Consider the following 23,547-nt stretch of genomic DNA (forward strand, 5'->3'; position numbering starts at 1 on the left):
ATCAGTACATCATCCTGAAATGCTTGCACACTAGGCATACCTGCAAGAATAGTGTCCATAAACTTTTGAAACACACTAGCTGCAGAGGCCTATCCAAAGGGCATCTTTAAAAACGTATAAGCTCCAAATGCAGTAATAAAAGTGGTTACATCTTTACTCTCTGCTGCAAGAGGAATTTGATGGTAAGCTGATCTAAAATCAAGTAAAGAAAAGACTTTAGAACCTCCTAAATTCGCTAATAACACCTGTACCTTGGGTAAAGGGTAGCAATCAACCTGAATATTCTTCTTCAAAGTATGCAAATCAATGCATAAACGGATCTCTCCTGTTTTTTCTTAACATTAACCACAGTACTAACCCATTCCGAAGAATCACTAGCTCTTATAACCTCTTCCAAAGTTTCTCCAATAATTTCTTCAAATGCATTCTAACACTTAAGGGAACAGGTCTTACTTTGTGTACAAGGGAATAGCATTGCTCTTCAACTTTATACAGTGTTCAAATTTCCTGATGTTACCAATTTTATCAGAAAATATTTTGAGAGAAGTAGCAATTATATTCTTCACAGAAAAATCATCTTGGTCCTCAATAGAACAAATTTTAGGATGAGAAAGTATAATTGGATTTTCTGAACCAGGCACCATTATGATCCCATGATTTGCCTGATCCTTCGATCCAATAATATCCCTACCTTTCTCTGCAACATATATTTTAGTGTAAATAGACCTGCCTAAGCAAGAAAGTGCGTCACAGAAAAACCCAAACATGTTAATGACATACTCTCCAAATGCCTTTGGATTAACATCAGAAGGCATTAAAGAGATCTTACTCCAAATCTTATTGAACATATCTGAAATTATACTTATTGAAGACCCTGAATCAACCATCATGATTAACTGATATTCCCCAATTTTAGCTTGACACAATGGACCTTTAATTTTAGGTTTATGCAAATTTGTTTCAGACACTACTGTCAACACCACCTTTGACAAATCATTTATATCAATTCCCGAATCCAGCTCAATTCAATTAACTTTAGATTGGACCCTATAACTTCTGCAAACTGTATGAAAATGACCAACTTTACTACATTTATTACACTTCTTGTTAATCGCTGGACACACAGGATTATTGGCAAAGTGATCTTTCGAACCACAACGATAACACGTATTTGAACTCTTATTTACTTTCTTTTTTCCAAATATATATTTTTTTGACGTATGTTAGACACTAACTCTTCATTATTAGCAATGTCAATAGATGATACGCTGGGCAATTTTGATTCACTGGATATCAACTTGCTGGAAATAATACTACATTCAATGCTTCTTGCAATGTCAATAACTTTGTCAAGTTTTGGATCCCTGCAACTCAGCAAACGTTCCTGGATATCTTAGACGCACAAATAAAAACAAATTGGTCTCCTTATGTTAGTATCCAGGGCATACCCAAAATTTCATGTAGCAGCTAATTTCCTGAGTGCGGATAAGAACTCGTCAATCAACATCTCCCCTTCTTCTCTGCGCTTGAAGAAACTGAAACGCTTTAATAAAACACTTGGGGGGTCATTTTGACATCGGCGGTCTTTTTTAAAGACCGCCGAGGGACCGCCGTGCGGAAGACCGCCATTGGTGGCGGTTTGCCGCTCGGCCCATTATGACCATTGGCAGCTCTCCGTCCTTTTACGGACGGAGAGCCGCCAACAGCCATACTGGCAGGAGGCGGGGGAGTGGAGGTTGCTCCACCTCCACCGCCACGCCAACAGAACACCGCCCAGCGAATCACGTCCTGTGATTCGCCGTGGCGGTGTTCTGTTGGTGGTGTGGTGTCGGCGGAGCTGCCCCCATGGCTCCCGTCCCCTCCCGGAGGATCGTCGGACCAGGTAAGTCGATCGTCCGTGAGGGGAGGGTGGGGGGTGTTGTGTGGGTGCATGGGGGTGTGCGTGTGTGTATGTAGAGGGGGTGTGTGAGTGCGTGTATACCTGCGGGGGTGTTGTGTGTATGGGAATGAGTGCGTGTATGTCTTTGGGTATGTCTGTATGGATGTGTGCGTGTATGTTTAAATGTGGGTGTGCGTGTATGACTGTGTGTGTGGATGTAGCCATGTATGTCGGCGTGTGTGCGTGTATGTAGGTGGTGCCTGCGTGCGTGTCGTGTGGGTATGGGCGAAGTGATGTTGGGGGTCAGGGTGGGGAGGGGGGCCCTGCCACCTTTGGGGGGTGGCAGGGGTGGTGGGGGGGGGGGGGTAGGGGATGGAGTTGGGGGGGAGGGTAGGGGAGGAAGTTGGGGTGGGGGGTGGGGGAGACCCCTATCAGTGCCAGGGAAGGAATTCCCTGGCACTGATGGTGCTTACCGCCATGGATTTCATGCGGTTCAAACCGCCGGAAATCCACGGCGGTAAGCCGGGTCCAAATACCGCCGGCTGTACAGTGAAATACTATTATTAACAATAATAATTATAATAGTAATCATAAGTCTCAATTACTTTAAACAATGCCCAAGAAAATGTAGATATTGTGGCGATGATTTAATTACATTTTTTAAAATCCATAAATAGTTAAATGTCAATAAATTGACGAATGTGCTACTCTCCCGAATGAGTGCTCCGAGAAACCTTTAGATGAAATAGAAGGTGGGTACGCGTTGTTTACGCTGGTATCCTAGCAGCCAAACGGAAGCGCCAGCAAATTGTAACTCATGCGATCACCGCACACAAAATCTGTATTCTTTAAATGACGTTTATTCTTTCCAAGTAAATAACGGAGCCCACGGCCAGGTCAGAAATACCATCCACCGCCACAGTTTCCATCAGTGAATGGCATTCCACGTGGAACGCTGGTCTTCAATTCAAAGATAACAGTTCGTAACCGGCTCGCACTCTGATGAAACAATGGGAGCGCGAGCTGACATCATATCAAACAAATAAATAACTAACCATATTACAGGGGGGTAATCAAGGGAGAGGCTGTCCACGACATGCTAGGCCTCAATAGGATGGGCCTAGGTGGTCCATAGTTGCCTCAGTGGTAGCGACGCAGCCACTTGCTGCCGATACACAGCGATGGGCTGCGAAGGCCGAATTCATTGACGGATTCTGGCGGGTTTGGGCTGCCACACTAAGCTGTGCCCATCTTGCTCAGCAGCTGGCCACGCTCCCTCCCACTTCTCTTATATTGAACAATTGATAAGTTCTGAGTCTATTCCTCCCAAGCAGCTTCCTTTAGAACCTTGGCCTGCTATCCCTGTTCCGTAAGTTTGAAATGCTGAAAGGGCATCCTTGGTGCTCACTTTTCAGTGCCATAGTAGGTCCAGCCATACAGTTGTTAAAGTCCAAAGTGGTTGTGGCTGGTAAACTCTTGTTGACCTGGTACCTCCAAAAGCATTCTGCCAACAGGAATGTAAAAGGTTACTTCATGAGGATTTTTTCAAAAGTTGTAACATACTGAATGAGAAGCAGAGTTTGCAAACGTAATGATCTTTTCTCTCCCCTAGGAAACATATATGGGGGCATATTACCCACAATAAAAACATGTCATTTAATTAGTTCCGCTTCTATAAACCAACTCATGTCCTTTATTTTGCCTTTGTCTCTAGACACCTTTTGTACACCTGTTTGCTAAGCAGTGAGATTAGTATGTTAATGAAATGAGAGCCAGGCACATTTTATTCAAAGCATAATTACAACTGCTTCCCCTAGAACGCACCCTCGTGGACGTTCTTATGCAACGATGATTTTGGGGCCAGTGACACACTTTCAGTAAGTACTGGCTTTGCGCAAACAGGCCATTCAAAAAGCAAAACTACAGCACCGCACTCCCACCCAACACCCCTCCCCTCTGCAAGCAACAACAACCACACACCGCCTTCCCGTCCCAAAAACCAAGAATGCAATATCCTATTCCCTTGAAAAAGAAACGCCTGGACTTGGTGCTAATGCCACACATAATGTGACAGGGGACAATTTTAGCTGAGAATATCAACTTATCAGGGCTCGATTCTTACCTTGACACTAATTAATGCTACTGCGAAGCAGAAGCCAACTCTTTGCATCGCAGAGCATAAAAAGTCGTACATGTCCTGATACATAAGCAGATGCTGTGGGACATTTATTGGGGCGTTTATTTCTAAGAGGTAACTTATAAAAATAACCTCACTATGTGGACACAGCTGCTTTCTTGTACTCACAAAAAACTTACACGTGTCACACATAAGTCAATGAAGTGTCACGTATAACCACGCCGAGAATTGTAAAATATGATACATAGGCATAATATATCACACATAATCTGAAAAACCTGGCACCTGTGTGGTAAATGTACTATAATGTAACCACAGACACGGGAAACAGCTGTATTGTAAACAACCATTTAGGCTGATTTCGGAACGTCCTGTCCGAAACGTTAATTGCGCACAGTGCAAGCGCTCTCAGATCATTCTGTCCAAAGGTGGTTCCGCTCTAGCAACAAGTAATCCCCATCCTCTCTCGTGACTGCTCCACTTTCACGTTGTCAGTTGCCCTTCTCCTCCGCCTTCCCGCCTAACCCATAGTGACGTAATTCGTTCTGCTTTCATTCGTCTGCACCCCGCCCCGATTGGCTAACAGTGACGTGTCAAATTCCTCTTCTAAGTCGGCGCCCCGCCCCTCGCCGGCCCTAAAAATGACGTCACGCCGCAGGGCCCGCCCCGGACTCTTATTGTGACGGCGGGCTCGGGACTCTGGTGCTTAGTCATGGTGACTGTCAACAGATGGGGCTGGCCATGGAGGAGAGGGGAGAGCCTAGGAAGCGGCGAGGTGCAATGGAGAGGTGAGTAAGGGCTCGGAAAAGAAGAAACACCCGGGCTGCTCGGGGTAACACCGGCGACCTCCCGGCAAAACCGTGGCGCGTATCCCTCCCGTTGGTATGATGAGGCTGTCATCCCCGTCACCCACAGAATTCATCAGCCACCCCCAGTAGCTCATCCCGTGCATCCTGAAAGGGCATAATTCGTTGTCCCCAGAGATGCGCTTCACTGATGGCGTCATCCATAGTGCTGGAAAAAAGAAAAATACAGTGGGATCACGGCGTGGCAGAAAGGGTTGGAGCGACGAGAAGCGGGGTCCTGGGGTTCAGAATCTGATCGTAAACTTCCACATTTGTGTTGTAAAAAGTCCTCCCCAAAGAAATTACCAACAGGACAAATGTGGTAGTCAATCTGTTCTTGTTTTCTGGCTTACTGAATTGATCGTAACGGACTGTATTCTGAAATGTATTGTAGGTACACAAAGGGTATAATATGGCTCTGGGGGCTACAAGTGCTAGAAATATCTGTGTGCAGTCTAGTTACCGTTTCCACTCATAAAATAGCATGAGGAGTGAATGTGCCTGCTGCAAAGCACAATGTGTAACATGCAGGTCACCGTTTTTTTTTTTTTAATTATTCCGGCATTTCCATATGTTACTCCTGTTGCTGCAGAGGTATCCCAAGTTATAATTGTAACACAGATCAGTAAGTTATGAGCATGCATTCTGAAGCTTTATGCAAACTGCAAAGCATAAGTGTAGGACCTTGTTTTTTTGTTATTCTAGAGCTGATAAAAGGGCTCTTCATAAGGGCTATGAAGTAAGTGCTATATAATTGGTTATTAATGTCAATACTTTTATGTGAAAATACGTGTGACCTTTTTCCTGTGTGTGCACTTATTGTACATACATATATGGTTTGTAAAGGTCAGACACCTACTTCCATATCCTCCATTGCTTCTAAATCAGTAGTGAAGTGTCAAGCTGAGAGTATTTTTGTTTTCTTGGTATTAAGGTGTGAGGTTACACTTAGTTCCGAAGCCACGTTAAAGTGTTACAAAAGCCATGTCAAAACAAGACACACCTTGACAAAACCAGAAGAGACACAACAAATGTGGGATCGGTTGGCTTTGACAGTGCTTGTTTATTTTCATGCTTCCCATAATCTTGTTGAAACTGGTTACACTGATTTACCATTAGGAATATTTTTGTGGAAATACTAGCACCAAGCACATTTTACTAAAGAATGATTTAAAGAAATGGCCCCTAAAATTTCATAGTAGCGAAATGCTTTTTTTCCAACTTGCATTTATTTCTGAATATTTTGAAAGCAAGGAATCATCACTCTTATCTACAAACATTTGCGTCTGACCAGAGGGCATTCTGGGAGCATTATACTTAGCCTTGTATTGATGAACTTTTCAAAGCTGTGTACGTGTGTGTGTGTGTTTTTTTATTTTTATTTTTTACTGGCACCACTGTCAGTAGTGCAGTGTGACCGTAAAACATTTATTTACAGAGCTCAACCTAATAATGAAGGCTTTTCATTAATGAACCATAAATACAAGTTAGACAGCATTAACATATGAACACACATTACCTCACCTGCAGACAGTTCCCTTTCCTGTAACCTGCTAGACAAAGGGTTAGTGCTGCAGGAGGTAGGGCCACCTTGTCCCAAGGGAAAAATAAATATGAAAACTTGTTGCCCTTGACCCCAAACAATATGTCCCAGGTGTCTGGCAATAGGAGTTCCACATCCCTGAATATCTACCATTTACCCACTGATCCGCACAATGAAAATCTGGGCAGAGCGACATGGTCCCCCCCCCCCCCAAGCCAAGTTTGATTTTTTGTCTTCTCTTCCGCTTTCAGTAATGTACCATGTGGCACTAATGATGATGGTGTGCTACCTTCACCTGCTTATCCCTCACTCATTCTTCAGACCCGCACATCAAATGTGGTTGCTGGGGCACTGTTGGGTAGCTCTTCCCACTCTAAAGCTACCTGTGACTGGAGGTGGATTAGGCCTTCTGGACTTGAAATGCTATATTTTAGCTGCACAGCTCTAATGGGCGGCTCACTGGCTGTCCTGCCAATCCCTGCATGAGGTAGGGGTTATCCGTAAAGACTTTAAGGAGGGCCTACTGCACTACCCATGGTTTCCTACTGACCATTCTACGGAACCCCATCCAGAGTTATCCTGCCCAGCTTTCTCTTGCCTTGCTGGAACCTATAAACTCACTGACATGAAGGAACACTATGCTTCTGCATCACCTTTACTAGGCTTCCGACTTCAACAGGATGGCAGTGCTCAGGGCAACTCTGCCAGTGGCATGCCGCAGGTGTCCTAAAATTGGGGGAATTGTTTGTGGACGGCGAGCTTCTAGATTTCCAAACCCTTGTGGCAAACTACCATCTTCACCTGGGTCAACTCCTTACTTACAAACACCTTAAACAATCATTAAATGCCATATTTCATATCCACTACCTATCACTAACCCCACATGAGTTGTGCCAGAAACTCTGCACCGTAGGTACTGGTGGCGAGCTGATTAGATGGTCGTACAGACCTTTCCTGCAACATGAACTTATTGCAATACGTCCTGGGAGACTGATGAGGCCAAACATCTGTAAGATATAGAGTGGCCTAAAATATTGGATTTTCCCCACAAAGTGTCCCTCTGCTGCCACTTTAAGTACATTCAGCGAACTTCCCTGGGAATGCATTCCACCCCTTGCTTTCCATTGGCTTTGGAGTTTGTAACTCACATTTGCTGCATTCAATTTGCTGGCATTATATGTTTTAGGCTGTCAAGCTTAAGATCATCCCTTCCCTTGCCCAAACCTTATTTACAGTATCCTTCCGAGTGCTCCCTTTCTGTAAAAAAAAAAAAAAAACAGCCTGTAAATCTTGTTCTTGTCACATTTGCTGTGCATTCAGAGAACACAGTGAAATGTCTGCCTCTGTATTCAGTGGGAGCTTGGTGTTTACTTTTTCTTTCTCTGACTTCAAAGTGAGAGGATTTATCAGACAATTTTGCTGGATACTGGGGGTAGGAAATACATTTCTTTCTATCACATGACAATATTTAAATGAGCTGTGCAAGGGTTTCAGAATTGGGAATACAAATGAAGCACATTTTTGTTAATTCTGACCTGTCCTGGAAATAAATACCTTAACACGATTAAAACAAATCATTACACTGGGTGATGCAATTTTCACACATCATCGACTGTACTCTGGGACACATCACTCTAAACTGCTTCACTTTATGCCACTTCACCCTACGCCCCTCCACTCTACTCTGTGCCACTCTACTCTATGCCAGTGCACTCTATACCACTCTACACCACGGCGCTTTACACCTTTGCAAGCTACATCACTCCGTTCTAATCCACACCAATCTACTCTGTAGAACTCCGCTCCTTGCCACTCTGCAACACTGTATTGTATGCCAATACACACTATGCCAATGTACTTTATTCTGTAACACTCAACTCTATACCCCTGCACTCTACACGATTACACTGTACATCTATGCCTTTGCATTCTGTGTCACTGTATTGTACGCAGCTGAATTATATGCAGCTGCACTCAATGCCTCTACACCACTGCATTCTGCAACACTCTACGCCAATGCTCTACACCAGTCCACTCTACTCTATGGCACTTCTAAACACAACACTCTGCCACTCCACAACACTCTACTCTACTCCACTCTTCGCCATTCGACTCTACAACACTCCACCCCACTCTCCTCTATGCCACTAACATTTAGCCATGCTGAACAGCAGCCACTCTAATGTATATAACATGGCTGAAACACTTTGGCAAAGCCAATATCTCTTGCATAGACGAGACCTATTGGCTTTGCCAATGTTTGTTACTACTATGAGGTCCCTGAAAGCACTGTGAATGTGCAAGTCATTATTGTAAACATGTATTGTACACAGCAGAAAATAGGATGCCACAAAATGTGCATGTGAATTTAGGTTCAACAGTGCTTTTAAACTATAAAGTTCAATAATCTACAGATTATACCTAGTGCAAACATTTGTTCATAACTGTCCATTAAAAGTACACACTCCACACACTCCACAGCTCATCTTGGGACACCCTTACAATACCTTTCTTAAAGAAAATATCTTAGCCCTTGGAAAGCTTCGTGACTCCTTCCATTAAATACAATAGAGACTTCCAAGCCCCTTTACATATGTAGATTTACCAGTTGCCCACCTTTGCATTTCTTTCAGGAAGGAGGCACCCTGGCGAGAAGCCTGCTTCTTATCTGTCTGCCCCTCCCTCGGGATTAGAGCACAGAGACTCCCTCCCTTACACTCCAACTGGTGAAACTAAGTTGTCAAATTACATTTTGTGCTTTTGAAAGGCTAAAATTACAGACAAATGCCGTCCGTTAAGCCATCCATCACGGATGACCGGGCTAAATTACGTGTAGTCCATGAAAATTACGGACGGGTGGTCACCCTACTATTGAGTGTGCATATAAGAGGTGCAGTGACGCAGGCACAAGTCAGCCAGTGACACCGTTGCCCTTGGGCAGACAGGGCAGTGATGTGGTGTGCCTGCTGGCCGAGCCTTCATTCTCGGTGGATTCCTGAAGTCCTTTAGAGTATGGAGAGTTTACAAAGAATATAAGTGGGTGGTGATGATTTGTAGTAGGTGAGGAATGGACTATATAACAGTATTTTATGTGTATTTAGGTATAACTATTCTACCCCTAATCTCTCTTTCCCGAGTTTCCAGTTTGACTTGCTCTGGGTTATGTATTTTACTATTTGTGAATATCCTGGACATGCCTGAGGCATGCCGAAAAAAGGAGTATAGTATACTTCAGTCTACCAGTTCCCCGGACTCCCAGAGTAAAGTGATGTCTCACAGCCATACCAAACCATTGATGTTTATGTGTTTTACACTGCCTCTGCATAAGCACTTTCACAGGAAAATTCTTATTCATGGGTCGGAGAATTATCACTCCAGTCAACAGTTGCATATATCTGAGTTTTTCTTCTTGTTTACTGCAGGTATTTGACATCAGCTGACCTGAATGTTTTGGCCACAGATTGCATGCTGGAATCCTAACCGGTCTGTGGAGATTGTCAGAAGCCTTCTAGATTCCAGAACTTGTGTGGTGGTATCCTGTTTTGTTTCTTTTCTGACCAGTCTGTGCCATTCCATCGTTTCAGAGTCCGAGCAATGTCCGGGCAAAAGTGACTGTAATGTACGCTACCGGGTGTAAGGCTGAGGTCACAACTTCCCAAAATGGCAACCGCTACTTTCACTACACACTTGAGGACCACACCAAGCAAGCTTTCGAGATCATGAATGAGTTGAGGCTCAACCGACTACTTTGCGATGTGACACTGCAGGTCAAGCACAATGGGGCGGAGGCAGAGTTTATGGCACACAAAATTGTGCTGGCCTCCAGCAGCCCAGTCTTTCGTGCCATGTTCACTAATGGATTAAAAGAGTGTGGCATGGAGGTGGTCTCTATCGAAGGTGTGCACCCCAAGGTGATGGAACGACTCATTGAGTTTGCCTATACCGCCTCCATCTCGGTGGGGGAGAAGTGTGTGCTGCATGTCATGAATGGTGCTGTCATGTACCAGATTGACAGTGTTGTCAAGGCTTGCTGTGAGTTCCTGGTCGAGCAGCTGGACCCCAGCAACGCCATTGGCATTGCCAACTTCGCTGAGGAGATTGGCTGCACCGAGCTACACCAGAAAGCACGCGAGTACATCTACATGCACTTCGGAGAGGTGAGATTGGTGGGCAGGTCATGGTTGCAATGCATGTTAAGGGACAAAACTTGTCATGACAGGTGGAGTGCTGTACCTGGGGTTAACTGTTGTCCGGAATAGAAACAGTTCCTTGGCTACTAATGTAGGATGCTCCTGTTCAAAAGCCGCTCACAGTACCTACATGTTACAGGTTTAACAGTGACATGTTAAAACCTCTAGCAGCCTGTCTGGCACGCTCGACCCACCTCTACTTTTTAACCGGTCCCTGTCTAATTTGTGTAGTCTCTCTACTATATCCTGAGTTGACCTTTTCTTTCTTTTTTGGATATGGACTCTCTTTCCCCATGTCTGTTTTGGTCTGTCTTGAATTTGTCTCTCTTTGCGTTGTCTCAGTCTTTCAATCCCATGTCTCTTCTCTTTCAGTCTCTTGCCATTCAACCTGCTTATTTTCGTTTGGTCTGTGAGTTCTTTCTCGTCTTTGTCCTCTGTTTCTCATTTCTGTCATTTTTATATCTTGGGACGTGAACCTACTTTCTGTTGTTTCTTCCACTAAACTTCTAGTGTGTTTTCTCATTTGTTTGTATCTTCTGTTTTGATCTGTCTCGTCTGTCACGTACCTTTTTCTAGGAACTTCTGTTTTTCTTTATCAGTCTTCTCATTGTATTGAATTGTCTTCCTACCTTCTCTCTTTTCTTTTGGCCTCTCTTCTCTTGTCTTCTATCCTTTAACAGATGGAACTCTTTGACTTCTTTCTGTCTCTTTCGATCTGTAGTGCCTTTATCCTGACTGTATATATCTCTCTTTTTCTGCTTAATATTCTGTCTACTTCGTGTTTTCAGTTCTCTGTCTGTCTCTCCTTTTTTGGTCCACCTCAGACATCTCTTCCTCACTGTTGTGACTTTCTCCCTCTGACATTCTTCCTAGTCTTTGTCAGTCTTCTTTCTCATGCAGTTCGACTGTACTCTTTCAGTCCATTTCGCCTGTGTCTTATCTATATTTCCACTCTGCCCTCTCTTTTTTGTTTTCTCTTACTTACCCTTCAGTCTGATTCTTTTCTGTCACCCTCACAGCCTCCACCATCCACTGGTCTGTGCTCCTCCCACTGCTCAAGGGACTGAATTTATTTATTTATTTTTTTGGTCAGTAAGCATGCTGTAGTCTCCGAAATTCAGGTGTCAATTGCAAATAAGCTATGTGTAAGCCACACCTAAGTTAGGAGTAATGCATAATGATAACTACTCCTAGAGGTTTATGATGCAGCTCCTAAGTGTTCCTCTTAAGTTATGTGGCGATGCAAACAAAGCCTGGTGCAGTAGGTTTAAACTATGAATGGAAAGAAGACGAGCCTTTTAACCTTATTCCTCCACCACCCTCCATGCTCAGGCCTTGCTGATGGTTTTGAGGGAACCCAAATGCAGAGCAGATCCAGGACTTAGTTCAGACCTATACTGGTTAAGCACAGGCATCACTGGCAGTAGACTTCTTTCTTGGGGTGCGATGCTTGCATGAAGACTGGGGACAGTGAGTTAGTGTTCAGAGAAAGGGGGGGGTAGCCCCTACAATATTTGCTACCTGCTGCAAGCAGTGGTAAATAATTGTGGATTTCAACAACCTTGAAAAGAACCTTAACAATTGGCACAGGTGTTACTGGGTATGAATGGTATTCCCTATTCCGGGTGGAGAGGGGCTGGTACTTCCAGTTATCTCACGAAGAGATACTGCACTGGTGTAGTGAAATCCAGCCTCTGCATTTCCCCACAGAGGTAACGACAAACTCATAATGACCATAGTTGAAAATAATTGCTGCACCAGTAAATATCTAATTAGTTGTGCAAAAATTATACACTTTAGTATTTGTTGCATTGGCTCGCCTTTACCCTAAACACATTGGATTAAAAAACTTGTTTTCCGTAGCAAAACAATGTAAGACCAGTTTCATGACAAAACAGTTTGTATGAATCTTAAAATTTGGCAGAAGGCATCAGAGAGATATAACACAACCAACAACAGTTATAAGGAAACCTTGTGACATGAGTGAGGCGCGCTGTTACACCTGAGTGAGAGGGCCTTGTGAAACACTTTGTCGTCGTACATACTGTGCCTGGATTGCTCGGAGATGTGCGTTGGCCATAGGTGGGAACACATAGCTCTTAGCAGTTCTGTTTCTCCCCAACATGCCCTCCATTGATATTTACTGTTTCTGTGGTCTCGGAACAGTGGCTGCCAAACAGTAACTTTTCCCATGCAAGAGGTTTATTATTATTATTTTTTTAAAGAAGATATGTTTTTGTCTTTACGCAGGTGGCTTAAAAGGATGTATCCTAATGCAGGGAAAGGTTGCTGGTGGTCTTCCTTAGTGCACCAGACAGAAGGTAGACTTCAGTGTTTGAGGGTATTGAGTCTCTTTGGGGTCCCTAATATACTTTGTCAAGAAAGTAACCATGCACTCATCAATCTGCGGAGTGAGTACCACTTGCCTTCCAGGAAAGGGGGGGGACATTCCACCGGCAGGAGGACCCAGACGTCTTTGTCCAACTGCTTGCAAAGCCTCCCGACACGTAGGCTGCTACCTTCTCACTGGGAGACCACATGGAAGACCTAGGATGAAGAAGATAATTTGGGTCCACCATATCCGCTACTAGGGAGTCTGGGGCAACTGAAGGAGTGGATGGAGTTGGAGCATCGTCTACTGAGGGGTGCAAAGACATGGAAGGATCTGGATCCCTATCAGAATCACCTTGAGAATTATTGTCCCCAGGGGGCAGGAAGAAGGAGGCAGAGCCAGTAAATCTGGTGTTGCCGTCTGCAGTTGAGCATGTAAGAAGGCCTTTTTTTTAGGTGCTCAAAAGCATCTTTATCAACACCCTGGTCCGCAGGACGTTTAGGTGCCTGATGGGGGAACCCTCTTTTGCAGTGCCTCAGCCAGCATCTCAATTTTTCATTCAAGGGGTACCAAAGCCAAGGTTACAGCCCGCTGTATGGAGGTGCCAACTGCCTTGCAAAAGTCCTAATCAAAGGAAAGGAAGAACAGAGCCTCCTATTCCATATAGTCAACTTCTGCTTTGTGCATGGCAGAGAATTATGGCACTAGAAAGCCTAGCTAATATAGAGAATCAAAGGTTCGGGCAAAATGGGATTACACCCTATAATGTAAACCGCCTGGGCCGGTCCCAGCGGTGCCGAAGGGCTTGACAAAGCAGCAAAAAGATAGTTAATCCCCTGACGAACTTCCAAACAAGCTGTGCATAGGCTTAAAGTCCAAATGTACACGCACTGCCTGCAAACAAAGGGCTTGGACCCCACTAACTCAAATAAGCCCTTAAAATACTCTAATCAAGGCTGAACCAGCCTGAAGACACATCTGACCCTTTGGGCGTGCAGGTCACCGCTACTAGAAAAACAAGAGCGTCTCCATGAATGCACTTTGTACAGACCCCAAAACGGGGCAGAGAGGCGTCCAGGTTGGAGGGGACACCCGCAAAAGGCCAAGGCTCCGCAGTGCGAGGTGGCGTCTCTGTGACCACAGAAACGGCGTGTGACAGTCACGGAGACCGGTGAATGGCTCTACTGACACTGAGCGTTCTCTAGTGGCCGGCAGGTGAAACCACGCACAGGTGACCCCGGGGGAACGATTACCAGCTATGTGACGAGCGCTGAGGTGAGCTCTTGTGGTTGTTTGAAAAGAAAGCAACGTTAGTATGCAGACTTGTCAAACCGACACAGTTGACCTGGAAAAAAACACCCTTAAAGCCCCCAAAATTACAGAGCACTGCAGTAAATGAGGAGAGAATGAAAAAACACCTACTTTGTGGTTGCTGAGCAGCGAAGAAAGAGGGGCATGAAAAGAGATGATGGACTATATTACATAGAGGATTTGCTGATTGGTTATTATGTTTTTTTCTTTCCCTTTGGCTTTCTGGGAAAGGTAGTTAATTATTACAGGCTGCAGTATAAATAAAGTGAAGAAGGATGAGCATAATCCTGGCATCTGGTCCTGACATATGATTGTTTGGGCAGGCCACAAGTCATTGTGGTGGTTCTAGACCAGGAGGGCCAAATCTTCACTGCTGGGTGTAGTTGGATGAGCATGATCTGAGAACACTGCACCTCTGTTTCCTTGGTTGCAGATGACTTCAGGCACGTGATAAGGTTGTTGTGCACTATATTGAAGTGTTCATATAGGTTAAGGGGGGTTGCGGTCCAGTTCTTACCTTACTCTGCTGTGTTATCCACTCTTCTCTGGTGGTCATTAAACTAGCGTTCCAGCCCTTTTGTGGTTTAAAATCCTCCTACAACGGTTATTTGAATCAAGGTTGGGCATAGAGTTGTGAAGCAACTACTATTTGTAAAATCTTCCCATAGTAGACCCTAATGGGAGTGGTATAAATAAACCTTGTGATTAATCCAAATTAAAAGTGGATTGCTTACCCTTTTCACCCGTAACAGGAAGGCACAGGTAATCAGTTACACATCAGCTGGGTTAGGTTTCTTCTGCACTGTCTTTTACGTCTGTCTAGCTCATTGTCAATGGTAATAGTATGCCATAAGAAGGTGCAGTTTACTCCTATCTACAAAAGTAGGAGTTTACTACTCACATCATAACTTTTCCCTGAACTCTGGCTAATGATAGTTTATTAGTTGTTGCAGTGATCAGAAAGTGAGGCAACAGATTTTAGTTTATTGGTCTTTTTAAGGTATGCTTTAAGAAAGGTGGTAACGACGGGTAGATCAAGCACTGGAACACAGAGGCTTTGTAGAGGTGTAATAATCTGGGCACAGCTGGGTCAGATTTATATCGAAAGGATGACATTTTTTTGGCTGTCTCATGGCAGAATTTTGTGCCTCGGGTGGTAAGGAGGGGACATTAGATGAGTTATTTGCTTTGTTTATGTATATCAGGAAATTGGCTTTTTCTAGCACTGTGGTTGGCCATTGTACTCTTGTGGTCATGAGATTGTCATTTGATTCCACTGATGGCCAGTAGCCACGTCTTGTTCGCCCTTCTATGGATCTATCTCTCGATTCTTGAGCGCTCTTCATAGAAGCAGGAGCGAAGTCTCCAGTGCCTTTCCACAGAGCTACCTCTTGATTCATGTTAGAAATTGGATAACATTTTGGGGTTGGTTACTACCCACCAGGGAAGAATCCCAAGTCTTGACAGGGTGAACCCTCAAAGTCACTAAATTAACCTGCGCTCACCTCCCTAGTAGCTATGGATCAGATCCGACAAATTTAACTTAGTGCAGTGGGCAAAGTATTATGCAATACTACAACAGTAATAAAGTAAAAATGAAAACCTAAAAAAAACTAAAATAAATAAAAAGATGGAGTAAAATTGAATAAACAAAATTACAGAACTCCAATAATGGGACCCCTCGATATGGATTATTAAGTTCTTAAGTAGAAATAACGCTAAGAAGCACAAAGTGCATGTGATAGCCAATTTACATGGTAGAGTGGGATCTAGCCGGGATTTGAGGCTCACCGCAATGGAGCATGGGATGGGTACACCCACCAGGTTTGTTCTGGACAAAGATTTTGCCTTCTGAGTTAGGCTTCTAGGTATAAACCAACCAACCACAGAAGTACATAAACTTTTAAGGCTCCTAGGACATAAGCTGAGGCACTTAGACTCGGAGGGTGTCAGACAGAGGCCAAAAGCAGGTTCCAGTCCTTGTCCAGTTGCCCCTGGTTAGCTGGGTTCTTCTAGGAAAATGTCTCTTGCAGCTTGTCTCCTGTAGCTACACAGGAGGTCAGCCAACTGGTCTTTGGTGTCCATTTGTTTGTCCAGGATACAAAAGGGAGCAGGTCCAGTCCTTTGATGCAACTCTCAGGTCACTAGACAGAAGGTCTAGTACTTTTCTGATCTTCCACAGGTAAAGAATGTGTTCTAAAGTGGGTACCTGGAGGAGTCGCATTTAAGCCTGGCACTAGCTAGTTGGTGGGAGTGAATTCTGGGCACGCCGTAACCAGAGGGGTAGAAGTTCTCAGTGGCAAACCTACCGGCTTTTGCAGCAGTTCTCGTTTGCCTTACTGCAAACTTGCTCAAAATGCCACGTCGGCGTTTTCAAGATGGCAAAAATCTTTGGCCACATTAAAATTGTGCTCTGAGGGTTGGGTGGTGTGTGTGGGAAGTGTACTATGGTAATCCTAGTATCTACACACATCTAAAACTAAAATCCAGTTTGCGACAGGCACCTACAACAAACCCAGAGCCAGAAGTCTGGCAGGACAAAAGCAGGGTCCTCCAGAAATCAGACATGGATACACAAGAATTGGCTTGGCATCCTAATATTTTCCTTTCAAGTGTGTTACATATGGCTCAACAGGATGTCAAGCAGGATTTCACACTGTAGTGGCAAAAAGAATGCCCCCACCACCACCAACTTATTCTGTGAAATTCAGAGGTGTCCTCTGATCCTATTTCAGTCAGAGTATTGTTTGCTCCAGTGAAGTATAGCACACATTTTTTTTTTTAAGATGTGCAGCTGGAACAGACTTATGTTAGCCTTCTGACAGTTCAGGTGGGTATAGGGTAACTTTGTAAAATGTATTTTTTCTTAAAATGGAATAAAATCCGACTTGGCTATTGAATTTGATTTAAATAGTGCATTCTTAGCTGGTCCCATATTTTGAGATACAGTATTAGTATTTTAATCTGTACTCTAGCTTTCTGCGTAGGACAGCTAGGCCTTACATAGTGAAAATATCTTTTAGGGCCTTGTCATTGTAGGGGCATGATAATATTAATTTTCTACATGGCCCACTTTTAAATACTGTGCCTCTTACCTTGTGGGTTACAAGGGTTACATAAGGGAGGGTTTTGCCTGTCAAAAAGGGTTTATTTTGACAGGTCTCAGGTCATGTTTTGCACTGTTCCAGTCAAGCTACAGCGGTAGACCACACGCTGTGTTTGCATTGCCAGTATAGTGGATAGCACAAAAAGTGCTGCACTCCACTAGTGGCATTTAACCGCCTGGCCATTGGGTACATTTTGTTCCATATACTAAGGACTTTTAGGCAAGTTAAATATTCCAGTTAGGAGTATGTAAGTTGGACCATGTTTGAAGGAGGAGCAAAGGCAGTTTACTACAGGTTAGCAGGGTAAAGTGCACAGAGTTCGAAAGCAAAAATATAGGGTCAAGTTTGAGGCGAAAAATCTGAAGTGAACACGCAGATATGGCATATTTACTACTATTCATGAGTCAAAGCTCTTCAAAGAGGCCAGAAGCAACAACTGCAGCACTTTTCTAGGGATCTGCTTCGAGCCAAAGCTCTTTAGAGCATAGTTCATGACAAATTTTCCCCACTTGTGTTTGTTGAAGTTCCAGGCATAAATAGACATATTGATGGGTGGCACATGAGAAACCAAAACCATTATTTCATATAATGCAGTTATAGTTAACCAATTATTTATAGTTAATTAATTATTTAGCAATTAACTTTCTCTGTCCATTTATATCTTACATGTCCAATCCATAATTATCATCTATTTACTATCCTGATAGTTTGATGATGCCAGTTCAGCGAGGCCTGTTATTGGGAGGATCCACCATTTTAGTAAGCATTTCTTCCAAAATTATTAAAACTTCTTTAACTCATTCATCTTCCGAGGTTAGCTTCACTTGCTAGTCTACAATTGTCCTCTCATTTAAATCTAGTTTCTAGGACTTTACTTCCATCTTCCGGGCCCTGGGTGCCACCCACTGTATTGCAGTCTGACATCTGGACAGCACCATACTGAGCCCATCATTCGGGTTTACATTTTTAAGTGTTTACGTCGTGGCACTATACCCAGTGAGCTTATTGTGATAGAGTAATCTAGTTCCAGCCCCTCTACGTGTGACACAGTTCTCACCAGGCCCCCTACCTCCTCCACCCCCCAGAAATCCGCTATCAGCAGGAAAGCTCATATCATGTGCAGGAAGCTGGCGGTTGGGTAGCCCGTCTCTCTCGGACACAGAGATTCTATTAGGATAAACGTGTGTGACATGTTTGAACAGATTTTGCCTATGCGGTGCTCCGAGACGTGGCTAGGAGTTAGCCTGACTGTTTATTACTAGGCTTTCTTCTCAAGGACCAGAGCTTTGCTCAGTTTGCCTACAATTCCTGGAATACAAAGTTTGTTTGAGCTAAAAGGCAGTACAGAAGAAGTCGTACTTGACAAAAGCTGCTTGGCGGCTATGTTGAAGGTATCTTGTGTGGAAGGTTGGTATGGTAAGGTGCCTCAGGGGAAGGGCTGACAAGTGAGTCAGATCAGGGATTCGGCGCACTGCCTTTACCTGACTCACCACTAAACGCTCTGGGTTACCACTCCAGGCCTTAGAGACCAAACAATATTTTCAGCAGTGACTCATCACAGCCTCCATGACCGTTCTTTTCTGACTGGAACCATACTTGGACTGCACTCGTCTGCTTCAGAGCGCCCCGAAGCCGCCTGCCAATCCCACTGCCGAAAAAAATCCCTTGGTTTCCAATGTGGCTTGGAAATAAATGTTTCCTCTGTCACCACGATTGACTCATGGAAAAAGGCGCGGAAGGCAATCTCGATGGGAATAAAACAGACTGTTTCTCCTCTTCTCACCCCGTTTCTCCATCCTTCAAAAGTCTCTTCTTTTCATCCTCCTGACACATGCCCTCCACCCCCACGTTTACTGAATGTGGCTCCCCAATGCTATTAGAACTCCTATAGAGCGCATGCCACAGGCTAAATTGTTCATTCCTGAGGTCATTTAGGTCTTTTTATGACTCTGCTCCAATGCTCGCATTTTTTACTGTTGAAGACTGAATTGCTGTGTTGGCTCAGTGGCCAAGCGAACCAACACACGTCACACACATTAATCACAAAGCTGCCACAGTGGCAGCACTTTACAAAGCAAGACCTGCACAGGAAGAGCCTGCTTTGGAAAGTTGTGGGGCCTCTGCTCTTGGTGACGGGTCGGGCAGAGTACGTTCTTGCGTAAAGCCCCGCGGTCCAGAGTTGCACATGTTTGTGGGTGGCCAGGCAGGGTGAGCTCTTGTGCACTGTCATGCTGCTCTAGCACTTCTGTTACTCAGTAACACCGACTGCGTGCCCTGGAAACCGCCCCTCGTAAGCACCTGGCCAAACTTCTGTCGTGGGGCCGGGCCACGTGCGCTACTGGAGGTCACCTCGGTGAAGGGCTGAGGCGCACTGGCAGAGCTGTGTGTACGCCCCAGTGCGTGAACGGCCGTGAATGCGTAAGGTTAGGCTTGAAGTGCCGTCGCAGAGCTCGCAGCTAAGTATATGCCCCAATATTAGTACAGCAGTGGGTGTTCAAGACTGAACTGTATTAGCAGAGCTGGGATTCATATCATTGGGCCAGCAACTGGTGATACAGCTCAGGATTTGGGCGCACTGACAGTTTGGTTTGGCACCTAGCACTGGAACGGCAGTGGGTGCTGAAGGTCAGGATTGAGGTGCATTAGCAGAGCTACATAAGACAGGGTCGGTACTGGAATAGTAGCGAGTGTTGTCTTCTGGGGATAAACTAGCACCACTGAGTACTGTTGTCGGCAGTGGGATGCAGTAACAGAGATGTGTGCTGTTTCCAGTAAACAGTAGCAGTAAGCATCCCCCGGCTCAATGGCAACCGTGCTACCGACCTCGGAAAGATGAAAGGTACAGTAAAACAAGGAGGGATTCAAAGAGGAGCCGCTCGGTGTGCTACGGTTGCCTTGATCTCAGGCTTTTTTTTTAAGGTCTTGTGTGTGTGTGTGTGGAGGGGGGGAGGGGAGGGGGGTTCTCTTCTTCAAGCGCGATCTGGGCTACTGCGCCACCATAGAGTAGTCCCAAGTGATTCGCCCTCCACCAGTCCTCTTCTTGGATAGCACTAGCCTAGCTGTTCGATAGGATTCAGGTGGGAGCACTCGCCGTGCTTCACCGTGTTTGCGGTCCTTAATACCGTAACACTTAACAGCCTCCGGTTGCACACGGGTTACGTCAAAGTAAGCAAGGTAGATGCTACCAATTTTAGAGGTGGACATTTCATGAAGAAACGCAGCCTTGTACATTGCCTGGAGAAAAGCCCTAGTTATGGTTGAGGCTTCGACATGTGGATTATCCAGTTAATATCCATACCAGGGTCAGAAAGTTTCTTAAGCTATCGACCTTGACGGAAGTTAAAAAATTTAACACATACCGTGAATCAAGCACCCCCTGACGCGAGTTTCGCTTTGGTACCTCATTGGAGGAATGGCGCTAGTTCAAACACAAGTTAAGCCACTGCTTCAGGTAAGGAATCTCCTTCTAAGCGCAGTGTGTCTATTCACTTATGCAGAACAAAGAAAGGTACACTGGGATGTTCGGAATTAAAGTAGCAGCTCGTTAACTATGGAATACAGTCCTTCTTTCACACCGTTAGAAAAGCGGCTTGAAAATGTGGCTGGTGCTTGACTGCTTCGCCACACCACAGCTCCTCCAAGCTTCCCCTTGCACTAAAGAGGATCGATCGTTGATTGGTGTCCCGCTGACACCATGCACGCAGCAGAAGAGTGCACTTCCTCCTAATGCTCACAGAAGAACTTTCTAATTTCTGATTTTCTCACAGAAACGGCAGATCGACTACCAGGGGCGTGGGTGTTGCTGGGAAGTCAGAGTCTTTGAATCCCATTTTCTGTTGGGTTGTGCAGCTTTTCTATCGTAGTGCATGTGTGTGATGAACGTGCCCTCTTAGAGACCAGGCTGCCCAGACAGTCGACAGTCGGCTAGGGACACTTGGCTGCAGTTTGGTCTCGATGGATGGACCTCTGTAGGTCTCCTTCCCCACCCAATTTAATCTACTTCTCTCCGTTAGTGAGGGCGATCCAGGGTCATTTCCTCGGTACTGGCTCTTTCTTGGATTCATTTTCTTAAAATATCCTGCAAGTCAACCCACCACCACTCCCCGTTCTATTCTTTCTGATGAGCTCCTCCCGAACCCCCTAAATCTGTACATAATAATTGCAGCGTACTCTGTTGCTTTGTGGTTAGATTGACTGTATGACCACTCTCACATGTCAATCCCCTGTCATCAGGAAAATATCTCTTCTAAGCCGTGTCTACTTCTCTAGCTCCTAGGCTTCAGGGTGCGTCTTTAAGGAAAAGCACTTTCCGCTGCAGCCACACGCAGTTAAGACCTCCAAGTAACAACTACAATCATACCTGTTTATTACAGCGGTGTAGTTGCACTTCTAGTTATGTCTGACACCTTAATACATACAGAATTCAGTGTTTGCTCCTTTAGTAACGTGGCTTCCGTTTCCTTCCTCCCCCCCCATTTCATCCGAAGTTGAGAAAAACCTTTTCAAAAGTCAGTCCTTAAGCATGTCCTAGTTGGTGCAGATTAGTCAAAAGTTACACTGTCTGGCCTGTCCAATGGGTGTTGGGGGTGGATAATAAGGATGACCCTTCTATCGGCCAACCAAGATTTACCAAAGCTATGCACAGCAAACCCACTGTTGAGCTAATTGGGGATAGAGAACTGCATCAAGCCCATGCCTTTAGGCAAGATCAGTTTGTATTCCCCTCTCACACATTGGCAACCTCTCACGCATGTGCCTAGAACCATGTTTGAAGCATGTCTTTAGACCTTGCACACGTCAGTGAACATGCCCACAATGGTAATTTTACATCCAATACTCTTCCAACCACACAATGCCAGTGGGTCTGGCTTTTAATGAATGTATTATAACATGAAGTATTGCAAGTAAATAGCATGGGAATTGATATGCATTTGTGTGGAACAAAAAAAACTGTAGGATAATATTGGTGTAGGTTTAAAGTTCAGGTGACACTCGCACTGGCAAGCCAGACTTAAACATCTTGGGGCTGTATCACAGTTACAGTGCGTTTTCCTTGTTTGCGCTGGGTGCACCTTTAAAAAGTTGTGCCTGGCGCAAACAAGGATTATGTGCTGTATTAGGATGAATGACCTGCTCCCCAGGAAGCCACAAACTCGCACTGCTCTGGGGGCAGCGCATTCATGTGAAAAAACAGAGCGGCTGCTTTGAAGTCGCTCTGTGTTTCGTAGTGCAGGCGGGAACCCCCCCCCTGCACTTTTAGCAGGGATTAGAGTTCCCTTTGCACCCACCTGCAAGGGCTTCCAGAGGTCTGCCATCAGGGGGCGCACTGTTGGTGCACCTCCTGACAGCTTCTTTGCCTCTGTCCACATGTAGGATACGGCGTGGGTGCAGAGGCAAAGGGATTCCTTCATTTGAATGGGACCATGCCCCGCCCCCATGCAAATTAGGTTATGTCCTCTGATGATAGTGCTGGCGCTTTATGTGCGCCCGAGCTATTGGTATAAACGAAGGGGTTGCACACATGTCTGTGCAAAGTAAGTGCAAACACCTGTTGCGCCCCAGGGCACTTACATAATTCGGCCCCAGGTAGGTTCATGACTGCCCCCCCCCCCCCCCTCCATCTGTGTAGCTGCAAGAGACAAACAGCATAGACCATCTAGTAATCTAAGGTATAGCATTACAATATCATGGGTGTGCCCCAGCAAGTTCAAGCTCAAGCAGCTAGACAAATAAATAAAATGATCACAGCTGTGTGGCGGGCAAGCACTTTTTAGTGCAAGTGCACAACATCTGTCCAATAAAAGCATGTACTCCTCCTGACTCCCAACATGTGGGTGGAGCCGAAGCTCCTTTTTAGTGATGTTCACATAATCGTCTGGAGAGAGCTGCACAGTCAAGCCAGACCATAAAAACGTGTCTTTCTATAGATGAGGGAGCTCATAGCTTCGAGGTCCACTCAGTCTTTAGTTCTTTCCAGGTCGACAGTTTGTCCAATTGAATTGACAAATGTTAATAATTTTCTAGTGCAAAGCAAGAATTGAGGAAGTGGCGTGAGTCAGCACAGTCTGGGGGCAGCGCCGCCTCCGTTTAAAAGCTGTTCTTAAAACGTTTTATCGTTCTTTTTCGCTCCCTGCCTTAGATGTCCATCCATTTGCTTTAAATTGGAGTCTGAAGTAGCCATTTGGTGGCGTTAGTCCACAAAC

General features: G+C 45.0%; 1 protein-coding gene across 2 annotated transcripts in view; it reads left to right on the plus strand.

Annotated features, from left to right (window-relative positions):
* Nucleotides 1-23,547, plus strand: part of KEAP1 (kelch like ECH associated protein 1) — a 210,449-nt gene that overhangs the window by 89,054 nt on the left and 97,848 nt on the right. Inside the window, exons 1-2 of one of the 2 annotated variants that reach the window (XM_069231814.1) lie at nucleotides 4,683-4,804; nucleotides 9,827-10,561. In XM_069231814.1, coding sequence (XP_069087915.1) covers nucleotides 10,022-10,561 — 540 coding nt within the window. In that variant the 5' untranslated portion in view covers nucleotides 4,683-4,804; nucleotides 9,827-10,021. Of the gene's footprint in view, nucleotides 1-4,682; nucleotides 4,805-9,826; nucleotides 10,562-23,547 lie in introns of those variants that run through there. The other variant, XM_069231815.1, reaches the window with a different exon arrangement.

Source organism: Pleurodeles waltl, chromosome 4_2, assembly GCF_031143425.1.
Source record: "Pleurodeles waltl isolate 20211129_DDA chromosome 4_2, aPleWal1.hap1.20221129, whole genome shotgun sequence".
Lineage (NCBI taxonomy): Eukaryota > Metazoa > Chordata > Amphibia > Caudata > Salamandridae > Pleurodeles > Pleurodeles waltl.